Here is a 21,812-nt window from a genome sequence, read left to right as displayed (position 1 = left end):
TGTAGTTTAATTCTTAGCCTTATCTTCTCCCTAAGATGTCCTGCAAGGCAGTGGGTATGGGGACAAATATAGACTTGATTATCAATGGCTGAGTTTCTCAGAAGCAAGTAGCAGATTGAGACTGCAATCCTAACTCCATTTACCTGGTAGCAAGTCCACGCTGAATATAGTAGGGTTTACTTCTGAGTAGGCATGGTTGGTACTGCATTCTTGATCTCCAATCCATCTACGTAAATGAGGCCTGGTGTCTGCTGAAATTCCTTTATCCACACAACTCTTAGGTGCAGGAGTCCTATCCTCTTGCATCTGGCTACCTGTATAAAGTATATAAATGAATGATTTCTATTCACACCTGTGGAGAAAGGTAAAGTGCTGCATTTTAAAACAATTGTGTAGGGAAGGCAAAACATGCCTGCTCCAGAGACTAGACCCAGCCTCCATTGCCAAGGGATCTCACTCCTTGCCACATTGTGCAATTATGACTAAAACAATGCCTATTATTATGATAGGTGGAGAAGATAAGGAAGAAATGTTTGTATTTTACAAACACTTAATAAATTTTATTTATTTGTCATACTGGGGAGGAGAGATGTGTCACTTCAGCCCATTCACACATCGAAATAATGCATGTGGGAGACGCAGCGTCAGCACTGTGTAGCTCAATTCACTGTCAGCTATGCATTTTTGCATTCACGTGAAGAGCCCTTGGCATATACTGACATATGTATTTACACAGCCTGGTGTGTGTGTGTGTGTAGGATCCCCAAAACCATGGATAGAACAGGAGCTCTACTGCGCACATATGTATGTGAGGTGGTAGTGGGGCCATGACAGGACTACACACTTCAAGCTCCACAAACTGCTTTACCATTAATAAAAGGATGTGAGTGCTTTCGAGCGAGTGGATTCAAGCATGACTGGAAGTAGAATATAAGGTGGGGTATGTGCAGATAAAGGGGTGTAACCAATGTTTTTTTCTGGGGGGATGCAGGGGTACACATACCCCCAAACATTTTGCGAATCTAAGTTTGGCCTCATTGAGGGGCAGTATTTCAAAATGAGTATGAGAATGTGAGTATCCCTAAACTGTTTTTTTAAAGAAAAAAAGCACTGGGTGTAACTATTAAGACAAGGAAATGTTCTGTTTTCTTTATTGAGTTATATGGAACAGACAGGTTGCAATCAGCAAATCTGAAAGAAACTGAAGCTATCAGAGGCAGGCATTTAGGCTTTTAGTCCCGGTCTCATCATGCCCTTGAGTGCACATTTATCCCGTGTAAATGAATTGCTGCAAATGGAGTCAGGCAGGAGTAAAGATACCTTTTGGCATTGTTTGTTATTGCTACCACTGACAATCCTGGTAGTAGCTTTCGCCACATTCCTTATCTAATTATGAACATCTTTCTAGCTTTGACTGAGATTAGGCAATCCTGGGATCCTGCCCTTTTATCATACTCTGGTTGCAGCATGATCAGGCAAGTCCACCCCAACTGTCGTAGATAATACAGTATACCTAAAACTTTATTCAGTAAAGCTTTCTGCCAGATTGTAATGGAAACGATTTAATTCTACCAAAGCCTTTCCGAAAGAGGTGGAATACAGAGCAATAACTGTTAACGCATCGCACCCACGTGAGCTGGAAAATGTTGAAAAGTGAGGAGTATACGGTTACATATCAAACCCGGAAACGGAAACGTGGAAGTTGGAGGCCGGGGGAGTTGTCGGTGTACAGTATTTTGAACTGCGGTGAGGGAAGGGAGCGCTCGAGGACGCGGCGCGCGGCAAACTGGTTGTGAGTTTCCCTTGGTTAGCTAATCTCTTGCTTTGCCTGACTTGATTGGCGTCAGTCAGATTCGTGTATAATCAGGAGGTGGGGTATAAAATAGAGGAATCGCTCCTGTCCCTGAGGCTCTGCTTTTTTATTTTGATTCCCCTCCCCTTTTGGTGGGCTAGGCTAGGGGATGGAAAAATTGTTAAAAGAAGGAGGGAGGTGGGAAAACAACGTGTACCTCTAACGTGCATTAAGCGCAACGTGGTATTATGCGTGGCAAGTGAAACTACACGTGTTTGCATTGAAGTGAGTTCCACATGGTCTTCTTTCCAACTAAGTGTTCATAGGAGTTACGTATACAGTATTTGTTTGGAAATAAGTCCCATTGAAAGCTGTGGGTCCACCCCCCCCCCCCCGTGAAGGTGTAGAAATATCTGGCCGCATTAAGAACTATGGCAAGCGATGCATGTATTCACACCAGTACAACCGTGTCTGTAGTGTACTTTGCAGCGACTGCGTATCAAAATCCAGTTGCTTCCACACTTAACAGATATTTAATTATGGGTGCTGTAACCACTCTTCCTGGAGATTACTACCACTGAGCACGCACCACCCCGGAGTAGCTTAGTTTACCCCTTGGTAGTCCTGTTTAGAAATCCTTGGTAATGTCTGTCAATAATGTATGCATGGGCAAACCATATATTTTTTTGGAGAAACAGAAAAGGTTAAACTACTAATGTTTGTGGGTTGAATGCAATGCCTTTTTAATTTTGAAATGGAGGTACAGTAACATAGTTGGGGGATTCTCTACCAAAATGCAGGGAGCCTGCATTTTGTATCACATGCCTCTGGGCAAAACTCTGCTCACTTGCCAGCATCCACCCACTCCCCATGCATTTCTGTTGCGAGTGGTTGCAATAAACCTCAAGGCAAATGACAAGCATCCAGTAGCTAGGAGTGTGGTGTAACAATTGGCACTATGGCAAGTTGAGGTGCTAAGGGATTCCCTGAAGATTTGCTTGAGCAAGTTCTCTTAATTATTTCGCTGTCTCAATTATTCAGACTGCCTCAATTTGTACTTGGTTTCTTTATATTTAAATTAAAAAAACTAAATCGCTCTGGTTGATCATATTCACAATTTAACCTGATTCAGAAACCATTTAACAGAGTGTTTAAAGGAAAAGTTTTGTAGGTTTTATGCTAATAATAAATTTGTCTAGAAGAAAGCTAACTAAAACCAGAGGGCATTTTTTTCTGGGATTACTGTGTAAACTAATTAGACTTGTAGTTTTCTCCTGCGTATGTAATGATAGCAGAAATTGGGTGTGCATAGGATTGTTGCTCAGAGTACAAATATGCTGATAATTGAGTTTTGGGGTGGGGAGGCAACAGCACCCCCTGGACCCCTATTCCCCTCGCTTGCAGGACAGAGCTGTGTGCATTCTCACAGAATGTCTTTTCCCTAACCCCAAACTAGACTGTAGCTCATATGTTTTAGAAGATACTGTCACATCAGTAATAGTGTGTGAATCAACTATTACGTGTAATACGGTCAGCTGGTAATTTTGTTTTGGACAGCTTCTGTACTGTTCCTGCCCCTGCCGCCCAAAGTCCTGTGTGCCCTTTGCTCAAGTCTGCTCAGCAGTGATTTAAAGTCAACGCTTCTAAATCCACTATTATATCTGCTGGACTGTACAGTGGTACCTCTGGTTAAGTACTTAATTTGTTCCGGAGGGCCGTTCTTAACCTGAAACTGTTCTTAACCTGAAGCACCACTTTAGTTAATGGGGCCCCCTGCTGCTGCCGCACCACCGGAGCACGATTTCTGTTCTTATCCTGAAGCAAAGTTCTTAACCTGAAGCACTATTTCTGGGTTAGCGGAGTCCGTAACCTGAAGCGTATGTAACCCGAGGTACCACTGTACTTGCTTTCCAAAGCAAACAGTTTGAACCAGTGTGGCCTCATGGCTGGTGGTGGGTTAAACTAGCTTCTAGGAGTCCTGAACTTAGTTCCTATCTTAGACTGGACTAACTTTGTGGTGTTGGATAAGTCACTATCAGCCTGTTTCTATTTTACAGATATAGAGCAACCCTGAACCATATTGGTAATATGATAGACTTTGTAAACCATGCACTGTATAATAATTTTAGGAGAGATGTCTAGACCAAATCATAAATGAAAAAATTCATATAACTTGTCTTCAAAACAGAATCAATTATAGCCTGTGCTGTTTTAATTCTGCAATCTATGCACTATAGCTGCAGTTGAAACTGGGTTTATTTGCCTCTGTGTCAGGTGAAATAGGATGAAACTGCTGGCATCCACTGATCAAGTTACTGATTATATATTATAACTTGCCTCGGGTTAAAGTTTAGATTGATGTGTATCTTATCTAAAGTGCAGAGCTGGAATGAATAGTATACAGACAGTGCATATATAACTTTATTTGTATGCCACATTTCCACAGTTTTTAAACTATTCTCATGCAGCTTACAACATGAAAAAAATACAGAACTGCAAAATAACACAAGTAGTAATAAACAATAAATAAAACATTCAAAAATATACAACCATACAGAATAATTTCCACATAAATCACAAGAACTAAAATAAAAACACAAAAGAACTGGCAACAACAGCAGCAAGACCCCCCTCCAAAAAACAAACCCCATAACAGTACCCCAGCCCAAGAGTCTGCTCATCAGCCTCTGCTAGTATACTGAACTGCACAATTCAAATCATATAGGTGCTAATTATGCTTTATCAAATGAGATTCAAATGACATTTTTAAAATAACATGTACTTTTCTTTGCTGGTTGTCCTCTTAAAGGCTTCCATGTCATATTTTCACAGGACAATGAATCAGTGTAACCAAGTGGTTAATATGCTAGCTTTGTACATGAGTTTGAATCCTAGCATGCTGGTTTCAAGGACCTCCCCAGGAATAATGATGAGGCTGAGGCTGCAAGTCATAATCACTTGGGAGTAAATGCCATTGAATTCAATTGAACTTTACTTCTGAGTAATCATGTATAGGGTTGCACTGCAAACCTGTGCATGCTTTATTGGGAGAAAAGCCTATTAAACTGAATGGGACTTGCTTATGATTATGTATAGGATTGTCCTACACACACACACACACACACACACACATATATATATATTGTCCCTTCCAACTCTATGATTCTGTTCTATGATTTTAAAGACAAGGAAGCTATGAATATACATGTGTTGTGAATATATAGTGTGGATAAGAGTTTTAAAGAGGGAGACTAGTTCTGCACACCAAGCCATTGTTTGCACGTAGGCCCTGTAACTTAAGCTCGTTTTCCTCATTGGCAGTAACCAATAGGCATTTATTATTATTTTATTAGAAATTTAATAGTAAAAGTAGGAATATAATTTTCATCCTGCCTTAATTGTCTAAAGGAGCTGCTGCTTAAATGGAGGAAGCAGTTTCATGGGACACTGCTATACAGCTGATCTCAGCAAAGCTGAGGAAGTTGACGGAGACTGGAATCTCTTGAATCATAATTTCCTTTTACAGTTCAGCCAGCAAAGCAGCTTTTAGATCGCATTGTAGGATGTTCCTCTTTCATAAACAAAATACTTTTCAATCAGCACAAACATGTACAGTAAGTCAAGGGACGCGGGTGGCGCTGTGGTCTAAACCACTGAGCCTCTTGGGCTTGCTGATCGGAAGGTTGGTGGTTCAAATTCATGTGACGGGGTGAGCTCCCGATGCTCTGTCCCAGCTTCTGCCAACCTAACAGTTCGAAAGCACACCAGTGCAAATAGTTAAATAGGCAAATAGATAAATACCTTCCCCTGCAGCGGGAAGGTAAATGGTGTTTCCGTGCGCTCTGGCTTCCGTTACGGTGTCCTATTGCGCCAAAGCAGTTTAGTAATGCTGGTCACATGACCTGGAAAACTTTATGTGGACAAATGCCAGCTCCATTGGCCTGAAAAGTGAGCTGAGTGCCAGACCCCATAGTTGCCTTTGACTGGACTTAACCGTTCAGGGGTCCTTTACCTTTACCTTACCTTTACCTTAAACTAATCCAACAAAGAGTTGAGCAGAATGCCTTTTAATTACTTTTAGTTCCATGCATGTGCACTTGGGAGTAAGACCGCAGCTGAATTCAGTGAAACCTGCATCTGAATAAAAATCCATTGAATCTGCAACTTTCAGGCAATAGGCGTGAAGGAAACAGGGAAGGAGTTAGTTAATGGTGGTATATTGTGTAAGTTTTGGACAGTGAATAGAAAGTTGAGAATGAAAACCTGATATTGCTCTGTAGATCTGCTTGTTATGAAACAGGCTCTGACCGTGGCTTTGGGACAGACCAAGAGACCTTGCCTTTATACGCTTCTCTAAGTTTGTCAGAAGATAAACTGATATCTTGTTCTGATAACAAGCAAGCATCAGGCTACAGGTACAGACCTGCCAGCCAGCTTATGCACAGATTTATTCATTGAAGTGCACAGACTTACGCTATCTTCAGGTTATATCCCAAGGTACATGATAGGGGAAGGAGAGGGTATGAGCTTGGGGAATACTATGCCTAAATCCTTGTGGTCAGTCCTTTCTAAACTCAGACTTGCAGCACCCATGCTTCACTTTTTGGAATAAAGCAAGCTCTTCTAATTTATAAAGAATAACTTGAGCTGCACCTCTTATTTAAGGAAAGCCTGTCTTTACAGTACTATCAGCAAAGGAACAACTCTCCCATCCTGCAGGTTACGTCTACAGTAATTCCTCTTAATATGCTATTGGTTTAATAAAGGTATTGTCCAAATATGGATTTTTATTTGTGTGTGTGTGTGTGTGTGTGTGTGTGTGTGTGTGTGTAGATGTTTTTAAATTGTTGTAAGCCACTGTGAACATGGAGTCTGCCATGGAAGGCCAGGATTTAAATTTTCTACATGGATAAAATGTAATATAACTCATCCTATTATATATTTACACTTTGCATTCCACTCTCTCAGTTTCAGCTTAAATAAGAATAATGTCAAGTCTACTACACATTCTGTTCTGTGTAGTGAAACAAATTGGTATAGCGTCCTAGTTAATATTTTTATTATTGCATTTATTTTAGGTAAAGATGTCTTTTGAGGCCAACTATGCTTTGCTTCATACTGGGCAAAAGCTGCCTCTTGTTGGATTGGGTACTTGGAAGAGTGACGCTGGACAGGTAAGCCGTGAATTTAGTGTTTGAGAGAGGGGAATTCTAGAACTCTATGCTAAAACCATTGATTCTTTTTCTTTTTCTTTTAATCTGTGGCTGCATAGAAAGGTGAGGTTGCATGACCAGAAGCTACCGTATGTACTCTGTGCAGATAGAACATTTTTCAATTTCTTAATTGTGATTAAATGACTGGGAGTTTTCCTCAGACATATGCATGTTGTGTTAGGAGCAAGGTGTAATAGAGAAGAGCACAATTACTTTTCTGGCATTTAAGCATGATACTGAATAAATGTGTTCATCCAAGAGCAGCAGTCATGAAGAATAAAGATTGTGCATGGATAGCATTAACCTACTTGTTGCACCTCCCCCTTCTCTCTTCATTTGCCTTCCTCTTTTTGATATGAAAGTGCAAATGGATATTGAACTGAAATGGCTATCCTGAATGTAGATATAGCAATGCATGTTCTGATTTAGCTGGACAGGGGCAGAGATGTTGGATGGGTTTGGTGTAGTGGCCACTTGAGTCTGAGTCCATGTGCAATAGTGGCATGACTTAGTGATTCACTTTCATCTAGCAGTGAGAGATGTGCTGCTGAGGTTCAGCACATAAGAGTCCAGAAGTCAAATTCTACCTCAGCCACAGACCTGCAGAGCGTTTCTGGAAATTGTAGCTCTGTGGGAGGTAAATTACAGTTCCCAGAATTCTCTGGGGGAAGCCATGTGGTATGAATGTGACCTTAATTCACATCTTTGCTTGTCCATTTGAACATAGGTTGGAACTGTCTCTGCCTCTGAATTCTCTTGCACCATCTTTTATTCATTATACTGATTGATTTTGCACCTTCCAAAAGCAAGATAAAGAAGGAGGAAGAACATCCACTTTGCATAAATTTTATAGGTCCTATTAAACAGCCAGTCTCCACTTCACTGAAGTGCCATTTGCTGGCTCTGCTTTTTCAGTGCGGTTATAGATTCTTACAACTTAGTGGGGTCCACTATTCCTTTGAAGGGAGGCCAGTCATGTTACTAGTCGCGATTAATTTAATTAGTCTCTTTTTCAGTCTGTTTGTCTCATTCTCTGTCTGACCCAGCCTTGGTGGGAGGACACTTTTCTTCCCTCAACTTGGAAGAAAAATAGTTAGGAGGAGTGGGAAATAAGGATTTATCAGGAACCAACAAGCAGGGAGTACATATTCTTTATTTTGCCTCCCTGTAACTAATAGAGTAGCTTCAACATGGATTCTGAGGAGAGACTAATTTCCAGTCACAAGGCATGAAGCTTTGCATTCACTTTCTCCTTTGCACAAAAAAGGGAGCCAGCTGAAGGAAACTTAGTCAGAATGAGATTAAACATTCTTTGGTATTTTAAATGTGTTTGTGGGAAGGGAGGGGGCTACTGGTTTGTTCTCTGTATTTTGTGTTCTCATTTTGTACATTTTTGTTGTGAACCACACTGTGATCTTCAGATGATGGGCAGTATACAAATTTAATTAATAATAATTATAATAATATCTTCAGGCACTGATAATGGAGGTGACATTTTTGCATAATGTGTTTTTAAATGTTTAAAATCTAAATAATGATTTATTGATAATTGCTGGCAGCCAAAACTGGTTCTCCTGCTCTTAATCACATTGCAACTGCAATGCTTATTAGGTGGAAACAGAACAACCAATTTAAATAACATGTTTTAAAGCTTTATTTGTCTTTATTTTACTTTATAAAATGAAATTTATATACAACTTGATTGTTAAACAAAATGAAAACCTCAAAGCAGTTTACAAAGTTTTAAAGGCATCTGCAAGTTTCATCTTCAGTAGAATTGCTCTCATTTGGTAGTGTACCACATTTAATTTTTCTATAGTGATGACAACGCCTTGTGTAACCTGAAGTGTGTTGCAAGAATTTAATAAGCTGAACTTCCATTCACAGTGTATTTATAGCAATGTCTCCACTTTCTGAATAGCCTTGGCATGATTCATTTTATGGTCACCATTACTAGAGGAAAGAAAAATCTTGCAGCTGGTGTTAAAGTGAGGGAAACAGAATTATTTTATCATTGTGACTAAGGGAAACTGATTTCTAATTAATGTGGCTTTTTAGAACATCAGAGCATTTGTGACACACTTTATCCATTGCCCAGGCTTCCAATAAGCAAAAGGAAATTAAATCTAAGAGGCATCAGAGGCTCTGAGCTTTTTCTTTTTTAAAAAAACCCTAACAAAAACCTAAAACCAAAGGCTCTTATCATCCTTTTGTGAATATTGTTTCATCTCCTTTCAAACAAAAAATGCAGGAGCTTTTATCAGATGAAACATCATCTAGGTATATTATTTATTCTATTATTGCCACGGAAACCTTTGCTAAATGTTGTTTGTTCTTCTCATTGGAGAACTGGATAAAAACATGGCTTAAAAAAATAAAATAGGCATAGTTCCGGTGGGCGGAGGACAGGGAGAGAATGAGAGAAAATGTATTGACCTTGCTGAGAATCACTTACATACACATTATCTCTTTGTGGATGTGCAACCAGACAATGCGACTTGTGGTAGTATGTGTATGGTGTTCACTGTTAAATGATGTAAGTGCTCAAGGTGGCATACATGATTCTTCCATCCTCATTTATTCCCCACAACACAGTGAGGTAGGTTAAGCAAAGAGGTAGTGACTGGTTCAGGGTCACCCAGTAAAGCTTCATGGCCAAGTGAAGACTTGAACCTTGGTCTCCCAGGTTCTAGTCTGACATTCTAACCACCCCTACACTACATTGCTATTTAGCATAAATCACCTTAAAGTGTAAAGGGAAAAGGATAAAAAAGTGCAAATCTCTCATTTTATAAAATTATGAATCTTCCTCCAAGATGTATAGGCCCTTTGCCATAAGTTCTTGTAGATTTGGAATGGCACCATCGGCAAAAATGAAGCAGATGTCTCCACATCTTATTCAACAATCTCCCTATTTTTCTTACAGGTAAAGGAGGCAGTAAAATATGCCCTTAGTGCTGGCTATCACCACATTGACTGTGCTCCGGCTTACAGCAATGAAGAAGAGATAGGCGATGCTCTTCAAGAGATGGTTGGAAATGACAAGGTAAAAAAAAAAAGAGCGAGAATATTGCTGCTGCAAAAAGGCTGGGTGGGTGGAAGTTTCATGTTTATTTCAGATTGGCTCTGCTTACAAAGTGTAATTACATCTCCATATAAACCTACCAAGATGGCAATCAGCTATTGTTCCTGCTGCCTGCTGTGTGTTAGTGGGCTCTGTTGCTTTGACATTCTGCCTATCCCTTTGCTAAATGTCCTTTTGCTGCAAAAAAAAAAAAAAAAATCACAGGGCACATTAAAAAATATGTCTGTGTTGTTCTGTTGACTCTGGAAATGAAGCTTCCTTAGCATAATAGCACAGAAGGCACACACAAAAATCTAATCAAGGGATGAGAAACTTATTGGGCACTGAAAAGATTCCCTTCCCCATTCTTTCTAAAAGGCCATTAAGAGGGAAGAGCTGTTTGTGACTTCCAAGTTATGGAACACCAAGCACCACCCAGAAGATGTGGAGCCAGCTCTAAAGAAGACTCTGGAAGATCTAAAACTGGAGTACCTGGACCTCTACCTCATGCACTGGCCACACGCCTTCGAGTGAGTGTCCGTAGGAAGGAAATGTGGAACATGAAACCACAGCAGCACTTAGAGAGTATGGGAGGGTCAGATACCTTTCACCATCTGCACAGATAGGAATTTGTTGTCACAGAATGATGAGCCAGCCCTGTTGCCCCTTCTGTTCCTCAGGTTTACAGCAAACACAGTTCGTTTTGTTTGCCTTCACTGTTGAGGGTTTGAGATTCTTCTTTCTTTTGCAAAAGGGAAAAAAGGGAGGAAACAAAAGCCTAATGAATGAAAACGAATTCTTAAGAGGCCTATTGAAAAGAAACCTGTGGTCCTTCAGTTGTTGCTAGACGTTAACTCCCATCAACCCTAACCAACTAGTGAGGGATTGTGAGATTTGTAGTCCAACCACAACTGGAGGACCATAGGTTCCCCACCCTGTTCTGTGCCAGCTTCTAGATTCTGTGCTGTTATAACCAAAGCTGTGGATTTATAGGAGTTACTTTTCCAAGGCCTAAGATAGTCAGTCATAACTCAATTTATACGGCCATAAATTTATATGGGTTGGTTTGTAGTTAACAATTAGTTAACAATTAATATCATATCAACTACTTGACCACATTGTAAGTGGGAAAGGAGAAGAGCTGGATCTGGATCTGGGTCATATGACATGGATTTTAGCAGTGCTTCTACTGAGTTGAACTTAAATAGACTTAAGATTGTGCTGGTTATCTGTTTGCTTTGCACATTTTTTATAATAGGCGGGGGGACAACCTCTTCCCCAAGAATCCTGATGGCACAATGCGCTATGACTACATTGACTACAAAGAAACTTGGAAGGCGATGGAGAAGCTAGTGGGAAAGGGTCTGGTGAAAGCCATTGGGTTATCAAACTTCAATAGCCGTCAGATTGATGATATCCTTGGCATAGCTTCTGTAAAGCCAGCTGTGCTACAGGTAAGGCAGATGCAGAAAAAGAGGGAGCAGGTTACTTTCTGAGATGGTTTTCTTGGCAGGGGAGAGAAGGTGGGCCATAAGGATGGATGCTTCTGTTTCTGTTGGGCATGGGGTGGCTGTGCCGTGGAACTGCCTCTGCAGAATGGAACGTCCTGTACAAAAACCCCCGCTTGACTCTTCTAAGAAAGGTTCAAGCAGTTGGGACTTGCAGTTTTTACTTAAAGCGACTGTTTACTCTTAAGGGTTGGTTTCCTTTTAATATGAGAAATGTGATCAAAATAGCCCAGCTTTCCCACTCTTACATTATCAAGATTTCTCTTTCCTTTGGTGGTTTTGTTTTTAGCTTTGCCCATGCTGTTTGAGGCTGTTATTTTGAAGAAGCAGTACTAGAGTAAGAGGTTTGACTCTTCCTCCTCCCTAACTTAAATTGGGCCCCCAACATATTGTATTCTCCTTGGCAGAAAATGAGGAGTGGAGGGAGAAGTGATGCATTTATAGCGAATCTCTTGACAAAAAGATGTGATCATTTGAGTGAATGGGTACTTCACTCACTTGAGCCATTAATTATCTTTAAACTTATTTTTCATAGCATACTATTGGTTCTGGTACCCAGTTTGAGAATTAACTGTGATAGATCCTAGTGAGTGCTATCAACAATTTGCTAAAACATATGATCAATAACCAGAATTCTTATGGCAAAGGAAAGGGTGGTGTAGTGCTGCAGACTCTTGAGTGGCTTGCATGATCCTCTGCAACAGAGACATTTGTTTAAAAAAACCCTCTCTTAATAATGTTCTCCTTTCAACATTGATTTCAGCATGACACAACCGGTCTCACAGCATTCCTTACAGTATTTGCAAACGAGAGTCTGGTAATAGAAGGCATTTTGTAAAGCAATAGGGATCCTTAAGATCAGGTGTCTTGAGAAAGGAAGGGAAGCCAAAACTTGATTGTTTCAGAAAATATATACTTTTTTTTATACAAAAATTCTATAATGGCATAAATGGTTTTACAAAGCTTGTTATGCCTGGAGAGTGTGTTATCTGCATGTTGTCTTAAAATAAGCAGGACTGCTGCAGAATAAACAGATTGCAGATTGTAGCTAGTATGCCCCTGCAGGGTGGAGATAAAGAAATGGTCAGTGACTTGGGTTATTCTACTCCCAGTTAATCCAGCCCCAACCGTGATCAATCTTGCACTTCTGCTTGAGAATGTTTATGCCACAAGTGGGAGGGTTCCTCTAAGAGCAGAAATAATGTGGCTTGTGAATGCCATACTGCCGTTTCTGCCCATATATGAATTGACCTGCATCTGCCTTTCCTGCTTCTGCAGTTCAGGGGGGTGTCTCCCCCCCACCCCATTTAGCAGCCTTCTCATTACTATATATTGCTTTTTTTAATAGGTGGAATGTCACCCTTACCTTGCCCAGAATGAACTGATAGCTCACTGCCATCAGAAAGGGCTGGTGGTAACTGCTTACAGCCCTCTTGGTTCCCCTGACCGGATGTGGAAGCACCCAGATGAACCTGTGTTGCTGGAAGAACCTGGGATAAAAAAGCTAGCTGAAAAATACAGCAAATCCCCTGCTCAGATTCTTCTCAGGTAATAGCAGGCTAGAATTTGGTAGAGGACAGGGTGAGGACCTACGGGAACAAATTGATTTTTTTGGTTTCTGTGTGAATTCACTATGAACTTTGTTTTAGCCCAAAGGGTGGGAAACCTCTGCTGTCGCCACCCGCCCTGGGCAACTGTTGCAGGGCTACAACGCCTGTCTAACCAGCCAGCAAATTGAGCAGGTGGTCCAGAATGATGAGAGTTGTAGTCAAGCAACATCTGGAGAGTCCACATGTTCCTCATCCTTGTTTTAGCCAAAATGGTCTGTTTAGCTGACTTTGGCTTCTAAATGGCAATAAAGCATTTTCAGCCGCCTCTCCCATTTCTTATTTTGGCCTCTCAAAAGGCTGAAAGCTTATGGTGAGCGGTAGGCTCTAAGAGGGCTCAATACTTTGCAAGATAGAGTCAGCTCCTTTTAAGAGAAGAGATACTGGAGGAAACAAAAGCTCCCCAAGTGAGAAAGGAGAACGTAATATCCAAGAATATGCTGGGATTTCTTGGCTATATTGCAAGCATTATCAAGGCCCAAGTGGGCTCAACTTTTCAAAAATAACCATTCATTTTGAGAATCCATTCTGAGGTTTTTCTGAAAGGAGCTGTTTTGGAGCTCTGTCTTGCTCCCCAACAACTGAGCTTTCCCAGAGCTTGAAGCTCTGTCTTCTTAAGATTATGCTGTGTCACACTCTGAGCCCCAAAGATGCCGTAGAAGGCATGAGAGGCCTGTAGAAACAAAGAGGATGGCAGCAGTGGCTGTGGCACATACTATTTTGCTATCTGGATCGACTGTTTTTGGATTTTATTTAGACATTGTGGAGGAATCACAGATTCTCCTTTTAACTCTGATAGATGGCAAGTACAGCGCAAAGTTGTCGTCATTCCCAAGAGCGTTACTCCTGCTCGCATACTCCAGAATCTCCAGGTGAGTGAGGCCTCCTGCCAGGCCTTTCAGAAACAGCACTGCCTTGGCTCGCAGTACTAAGGCTTCTGTTCTCCCTGTCTGTACTTACTGACATTGTCTAAGTAAGGTGTGGTCCTACCATGTAGTAGTTTTATATAGCCAATGCATGCATATTTTCCAGTTCCAGTTCATTCTGTGCAGCAGCCACAGTGCTGTGGTTGATCAACTCTTTTTCTACTATATGTATCAGCAGAGGCTTATCTGGGTATCTGATTGTTAGAGACTGGAACATACTAGTTTAGCACATCCAGTCTTTGTACTCTACATGTTCAGTCTGCTGAAGCTGACCCTCAATTGTGTGCATTCATTGCCATCTGTTTCCAGTGCCTCAAAGGGATTTTCCTTTCCAGCTTTGATTTGGGTAGCTGTATTCTCTTAAAGCCTCACTTCAAACAATTTTAATTGTGCATGTTCCTTTTGGATTTAAATGAGTTCACCATAATATTTGATCTTTTTCTCCAGGGCTTTTCTCTATAGTCCAGGCAAAAATAAATCTCTGCCCTCCCCATTTTGAGAGCATTGCTGAAAAATTACTCCATAATTTTATCACTAAGCCAGAATATGGCTTTTCAAGTGCTATTAAAATGAAGTTCAGAATCATGCTGGCAATATTATAGTGTTTTCGGGGAGATCCTCCCAAATTCCTTGGATTGGTGGGTTGGAGTGGAGTGACTAGGAAGTTCCACTCTCTAGGATGACAGGAGGCAGGATTAAGATTATCTTCATTTCAAGGAAGACGGCAGGTTTTGCTTTTGCTTGAGATTATAAAAACCAAACCAAAACACAAAAATTGCATGACAACTACCAAACAGTGACAGCAACTCCATCTCCTGCATAGCAAAGTTAGGCAGGGCAGGTGAAGAGATGAGCTGGACAGGAACTCTCTCAGAAGCAGATCATTTAACTTTCATTCCAACTTCACTACTGAATGAGAGGGCTTTGTGTTGGGCAACACTGGTTTTGCTGAAGAAGCCTATGAGAGTTCTTCCTGCTGCACCCCCCCTTCACCACTACCCAGTCACCATTGCCTTCAGCTGGTGTTTAACTAGATTTGAGAAGCCTGCGAATGAGAACTGATGGAAATCAGAACTTTTTTCATTGGTCATCTTTGTGTCTGAAGATTTGTGGAGGGTAGCCAAGCCTCATATCACTAAATAAGTCTTCTCTAGGGAATTTGATGCTTATGTCTAGCAACAAATTCAGGCTTCTGTTATTGAGGGAGAAACTGCCCTCTACCTCGAGGAAAGCAATAATAGCCTTTTATTTTATGCTCAAGGGCTGTAGGGCAGGCTGTTTGAAATTATTTAGCTTGTGAGCAGAGAGGGTTTCCCTAATGTCTGTTTCCCATTCCAAGCTGCTGTGCACAAATGGTTCTCTGTCTCATTTCCAAAGGCTGGATCTGTTTTATAAATTCCATGTACAGTGGCCTTGCAAGGAAGCCCTTGCTTTTGGAGGAAGTCATCCATCTTAATTCTGCCTCCTGTCAACCCAGAGGGAGTTACTTCCACCTAATCTCTGCTATTCAGCTCCTTAAGGAGATTTGCTGATAACCGAGGAGCAAAAGTTGTTTCTTTTCCACTTAGTCTTTAGTAGGGGAGATGCAGAAAAGAAGCATACTTCATATACACCGGACATGCAGAGTAGCTGAAAACATCTTATAGTGGATTAAAGCTGGTTTTTTTAAAAAAAAATAAGATAGCTGTAAGTAAAGAAAATGCTTATATGGCCCATCTTTTGCACAATGTAAGATTAATGCTAACCTGCTCAATATAAGGAATGCACTGTGACTAGAAAGGCAAGGTAGAGAGGGTTGTGGATTAGTGTGAGTGAAAATCATATCTTAAATAATTCAGTTTGAATTAGCCTGATCCTCTATTCCCTTTCCCCTTTCCTCTTCTATGAAGAAACCCTTTATGAGACCCCACGTTTAAATTCTTCCCTGGTCTCCTTGCTGGCCCTAGTAGGACCAACTTGGCCAGTTAGCCCTGGTGATCATTTGATGTCTACTGACTTTTTTTCTTTTTTTTTCTTTTCCCAAAATGACCCCTGAATTCTTGAATTTTATTGATATTGATGCTGCATTTTATGTTGTATTTTATGCTGTTTTATGCTCTTTTAAAGTTGCATTTTAATCAATGTTTTATATTTGCTGTTAGCCTCCCTGAGCCCAGTTTTTAAACCGGGAAAGGCAGGGTATAAATAAAACATTATTATTATTTAAAGTATCTGCTTCTGGTTTTAGGTGTTTGACTTCAACCTGACAGCGGAAGAGATGAGCTTTATTGGGAGCCTGAATAAGAGCTGGCGATATATTGTTCCAATGGTTACGGTAATGTTGCCTCTTGCTCTTTAAGGCATTTTCACCATAATTGAGGCTTTGTATCATTCACCTCCCACGAGGGTGTTTAACACTCTAACCCTTCTTATTCATTTATCCCTTAGTAACTGGCATTCAAACAAAACAGCTGAAGTAGAACTTGGGGTAACCCATTGTGTAGATGACAAGCTATTTACTTAACATGATTACTTCTTGTGAATGTTATTGGCTAGCAAGCAGTGCATCATTTGATTTAATTTTTAAAACAGGTATCAAATGTGTTGGTGTTTTTAGCTGTAAATTAGGCTTAAAATAATAAAATGAGAATTCCCTGGATGGCCTAGATTCAGGTTTGGGGCAAGTACTCTTTGGTGAATGAGCCCCAGAAAAGATTTAAAATCACAAAAAGAGCAGTAAAGTAAAGTGCCGGAATATAGGCTGTTAGATCTTTAAAATATCCTCTTCTAAGTTTATTTCAAAGCTCCTACTTCCTCTTTGTGAAAGAGACCACGTTTGGCAAACTGAAAATGGTTTGCTTACAAATTCTTCAAAGATCAGATTTATGTGCTTTTCCAAACAGCAGCAAGAAAAGTATCTCAGGTTGTCTGATGAGAGGGCTGGCCCTGGTAGCGGAGGATATGTGATAAAGATACAGAGGATTTTCCTTCTGTGTAAAAATAGATCAGATATTTTTCCTTGCTGAGAGCGATGCATGAAGAGAATAAATTACTAATTTGTCCTTGAAAAGTTCTGTAGGTTTCATTTTGCTCCCTGCCCCCCCTTTTAATGCAATATTTAATGAACAAGCAATTTTTAAATTTGCATTTGTGATGGTACAAGCTGTATTGCCTGTGTTGCATGCCCCCTAGTGGCTCCTGAGATGAGGAAGAAAACTATTCTCTATCAACAGAACCTTATTGTACATTATCCAAGGGTTTCTATAAAAGCATCATGTTGCCCTCTTGTCACCCTTATTGGTTTTCCTTTTCTCTGCGCTCTGTGTGTGTGTATCCTTCAAAACATGTTCCATTTCCCCCAATGTAATCGTATTCACACCTATAAACCATCTCATTTTACCATATGCAAAATACGTTCAAAACTTTCTGTCATCTTCATTGGAGACTTGTCCGCATGCTCCCATGTTGCCAGTGTGTTTTATAAAAGGGCCTCAAATTGGGATCAATGCTGTTTCATTAGATTCATGGCTCGTACTCAGCTCAGTAGGATTCATTCTAATTTTGCCTTGCTAGTATATCCAACATTCTATTACTTTAAGTTGCAATTGCTATAGAAGATAGCTGCTCCTTTGGTTAGCTTCTATTAGCTGTGACAGTTTCCCCACTGATTATGCACATGCACCTGAAAGTTAGCATTCATTTTCTAGAATAACTGTAACAATTGTACTTCCTTTTCACTTTATCTTTATCTTCTACAGGTCGAGGGCAAACTTGTTGCAAGGGACGCTGGACACCCCCTCTATCCTTTCAATGATCCCTATTAACTCCAGTAGTTTAGAAGACAGAAGATAGAATTTCACTCAAGACTACCATGAGTTATTAGACTTAAAAAGACGGTTTCTGGGATTTTTGTGTATGTGGCCTTTATTTGTTTCTACATGTTTATAAAGAAATGAATGACAGGAATAGAAATAAATTGCAAAAGACATGTGTAAGCATTAAAAATAAATGCACAAGTTTGTAAGTCCCACCTTGGTCCAAAATGTTGCTTATGCTATGACAAGCAGTGTTAGCCTGATTTAACACTGAATGTGCTCTAATATCACAAGCCTGCTTACAGTGAACATAATTTGAAACAGAATTTGCTTGATACTGCTACTGCATTTAATGCTAGATGGAAATCGCTAACCCCATTGTGTATTAACTGAACCATCTCCTCCAGCCGTGTATGAACTCTCAGGATAGTTTAAAACAACCTTTTCACATTTTTCGGTCAATCTTTTCCAAAATGCCCTCCCTTATTTACATATGTATATATGCATGTACTTTGTAATGGAAGACCTTCTTTAATTAATTTTATTTTATTTTAAATTGTTATTCTTTCCCATAAAGAAGAGAACAAAAAAGAAACCAGAAAGGGAGAGGGAAAAGTAGAGAAAGGGGAACACATAATCTTAATCATCACTAGAATCCTGTAACAGGTCAGACCTCATAGTGACCCATCGTGCAAACAGGTCTATTATGGAGTCCAAATGTCTGAGGACTTGCTAGTCTGTCTCCTATGAAGAGCCACTTCCTCATAAAAGCTCCTGTAAACCGATCTTCTGAACGTTGTACTATTGATGGGATTGAAAATTATTTTTAGTGTTGAAATACCAGCTGTTTTGCTGCCGAAGTGGTGCTCAGGATATAGCTATGCAGTCCTTCAGTGAAGTGCCGCACCATGGAGAAGTAATTAAACTAAATGTCTACATCCATGAAATTCTGATTTATTTTATTTTTTATTTTATTTTACAAAAGGGAGCACAGTCACACTCTCCCTTTCATATTCTCTAGCTCCCTGTTCCCCTCCTCCCTCAACTTACAAAAATCCAACTCAGTGTTATTCAGGATGTCCTTGTATAGAAAAATTGTATTTTATGTGTGGGGCTGAAACAATCAAATCCTCAGGTATTCCTGGTGACTTTGATACACTAAGAACATTATGTCCAAACATGTGCACAGGTATCTTATACTGGAGTTGAAAGGGTACTAGTGTTTTTAAGGTAACATTCGGATTGCTGCAGTAGGTTAAAGCGTTTTGAATTAAAAGCAGACATATATTGCATCTTCAGGGATCCAGATCCAAAATACAAGCAACAGTTTTGTTATTAGTATTTTTCTTAGTAAAATTGTCAGCTGTCTGGGTATATTGATATAATGATTCCCTTGGCTGGGGTCTTAAGATACCTTGTCTGAAAACCTATATTGTCTTTTTGGTAAATATATTCAGTTTTGTATATGCTAGCAAGTGTGTATATGTCTGAAATTATTCCCAAGGAAGATTCACCTAGGTTGCAATATGCTGCAGTTAGTGCAGTCTTTGATACAGTGAGCAACTGCTGCATGTTTAAGAACACAAGAGATTAAGAACACAAGAACCCTGTTGGATCACATCAAAGGCCCACCTGACCCAGCAGGGGTGGTCCTCTGCAACATTTGACCCCTTCGAGTTTCTGAGCACTGGGCTTTGGGAAGGAGGTGTGAGGGCTCTGGATGTGCACAACTTCAGAAACATGTCTATGCAAGCTGTAAGGGAGAATCAAAAATGGTGTGAGACTGAAGAGAAGATGTGCAAAGTTAAACTAGCCCAAAAAAGGAGAAAAGGCTGAGATTACATTTTCCCATGTCACTGGTGCCAACGTGCACCACAACCACTGTCTCCTCCATGGCTAACATCTACAACCTTTGCATTAGGCAGGCAATTTACCTTATCTAATGAATGAAGTCAATTATTCAGCCTATGAAAGTAAAGACCCAGCAGGATGACATTTGGGTAGGTAGAAGCTTTTAGCAGGGAGCTAATAACAAGAGAGGAGCAGCAGCTGTTGATAGCAGAACAGTGATGAGGTTCTTAGCTGCATAATCAATGTCAATGTCTACTCATTTAAAAATCTTCTCCATCACTAGTTGTTTTTAAATGAGACTCAGCTTTAAAAAAAATACTCTTAACTGAAGAAGTATATTGAAGTTCATACCATAGATGACAATACAACAGGTAACATAAAGTTTCAGATTGGTGGGTGGTTCACAGAAGCCTTACAGCCAACAGTCAAGCACACACAAGACTTAATTTATGTAAGAAGATGTGGAAACAAACTACAGACCAAACTTTACTTCAACTGTAATCTTTAGAGAACTTTGCATTAATACTGATTAGGTCAGTATCTTTTGACTGGGAATTATTGCTGCCTAAAAGACATTGCTGTTATTACTAGTGCAGTTTCCCTTATTTTTGCTAGGTGGCCAGATACAAGATAAGGCTCCTGCACCCTTAATAGTTGTGTAGAAGAATTTTCAGCAGGTGTAAGCTTGTGTCTGCTAAAATTCCACCCTACACAACTATTAAGGGTGCAGAATCCTGTCCTGTTTTTAACCCAGTTATTAGTAATATACGCTTTCAAGAGGTGTTAACTGTTCTCTAACTAGAGACGACAACTAGTAGTATTGTTAGTAGGATTTTGTTCTATGTTAGCCGTTTGTGTTTACTCCCATAAGGCGACAATTTGTGCACGCTTACAGCAGAGTCCTGTGCAGTTAGGTGTGCCTGAGACCACTGAAATAAACATGTTTAGGCATGCTTAACTTTGCATAGGGAGATTGTGGACCTTGGAAGAAAGCCTAATGAACACAATAGGCCATTCTTATAAGGCTGGTACTGAACCAGAAAAAATGTTGCAGCATTTGACGTTTTGTCAGTTTCTTGGTCTTAATTAGCTACTGGCATGCACCAGTAAGGTTAATTTCTAATGCTGCAATCCTAAGCATACTTGTTAGGGAGACTACATAGCATGCACATGTTCAGATACAATCTTTTATCAATAGCAACGTTATTGAGAGCTAGTGATGCAGCAGGTAAGTATTGCTCAGCCAGCTTAGCCAATTGTCAAGGAGGATGGGAATTGGAGCCTGGGAACCAAGTTTTGAAAAATAAGAGAACCGCAGATAAATAGGTCCCAAATCCTCACAAAGCTACGAAGCTTAATCTTTGGGTCAATCACTTTCTAAGCCCAGTCTGCTGGGCTTGAAATATGACATATCCAGTATGCACACATCTCAGTAGGGAAGACCTGGGTAGGTATTATCCTATGTGCGTTGTTTCCTCCACTCGCAGTGCTTTATTTTTTCCTAGCCTGAGCGAATGGTTTCCATTTCCCTCTAAGCCGAAGACTGCGAGGTGCACTTGGGGACACCACTGCATTGCCAGGCTAACCCTGCCCTCTGCCGGTAGAGACCCCGGCGTCAGAGATGAGGGTCAGGTGAGTCGCGCCACTTCCACCCGCTCCCGGTCACACTCTTTACTTTGATGCACGGAACTCCTTGAGATCGCGAGCTGCCCTGTGTTGTGTTCATTCGTCACACCTGAAGCATGCGTGGTGTGATCCAGGACCTTGGTTTTTAAAGATACATAAACACAAATGGTCTTATAAAAAATGCTGGAGGAAGGGGGTTGCCCAGCAGACATTAGATGATCCGTGTCAGAGCAGTTAAAGAGGTCAGAGGGTTAAGACAGTTTCTGACTCTTGTCTTTAGCCGCCCGCAGAGCTAATAGGTCTCTGAATGGATGCTATTTATTTCACAGCCTTTCCCAGTATGCTCTTCTACCGTCTACGGACTACAAGCACTCTGACTTGGAATTACATTTTCCGGCATGCTACAAAAATAGTGATTTAGGTTTACTCCG

At 40.5% G+C, this 21,812-nt stretch overlaps 1 protein-coding gene across 2 annotated transcripts; it reads left to right on the top strand.

Annotated features, from left to right (window-relative positions):
• Positions 1–1,643: 1,643 nt before the first annotated feature.
• On the top strand, positions 1,644–19,375 carry AKR1A1 (aldo-keto reductase family 1 member A1). Of its 2 annotated transcripts, none has more exons than XM_083742537.1 (9): positions 1,644–1,792; positions 6,871–6,966; positions 9,932–10,051; positions 10,448–10,599; positions 11,328–11,523; positions 12,926–13,125; positions 13,984–14,056; positions 16,338–16,424; positions 17,848–19,375. In XM_083742537.1, exons 2-9 carry the CDS (start codon positions 6,877–6,879, stop codon positions 17,911–17,913), a joined length of 984 nt encoding a protein of 327 aa, XP_083598663.1. In that variant the 5' UTR covers positions 1,644–1,792; positions 6,871–6,876; the 3' UTR covers positions 17,914–19,375. The 2 variants fall into 2 exon arrangements, with proteins under 2 accessions (XP_083598663.1, XP_083598664.1); XM_083742538.1 differs by having other exon boundaries at positions 1,721–1,806.
• The last annotated feature ends 2,437 nt before the right edge of the window (positions 19,376–21,812 follow it).

The sequence above is a fragment of the Podarcis gaigeae genome, assembly GCF_964106915.1.
Source record: "Podarcis gaigeae genome assembly, chromosome: 6".
In the NCBI taxonomy this organism is placed as follows: Eukaryota; Metazoa; Chordata; class Lepidosauria; order Squamata; family Lacertidae; genus Podarcis; species Podarcis gaigeae.
Note: the sequence above shows the minus strand (reverse complement) of the source record. Positions and strands in the feature narration are given on the sequence as shown.

Bases quoted from the DNA above. Each gene is read 5' to 3' on its own strand.
- AKR1A1 (XM_083742537.1), top strand. From the start codon at position 6,877: ATGTCTTTTGAGGCCAACTATGCTTTGCTTCATACTGGGCAAAAGCTG. The intron at 13,126-13,983 runs GTAATAGCAGGC...TAACTCTGATAG, and splicing joins CCTGCTCAGATTCTTCTCAG to ATGGCAAGTACAGCGCAAAG. The intron at 14,057-16,337 runs GTGAGTGAGGCC...TTCTGGTTTTAG, and splicing joins GCATACTCCAGAATCTCCAG to GTGTTTGACTTCAACCTGAC.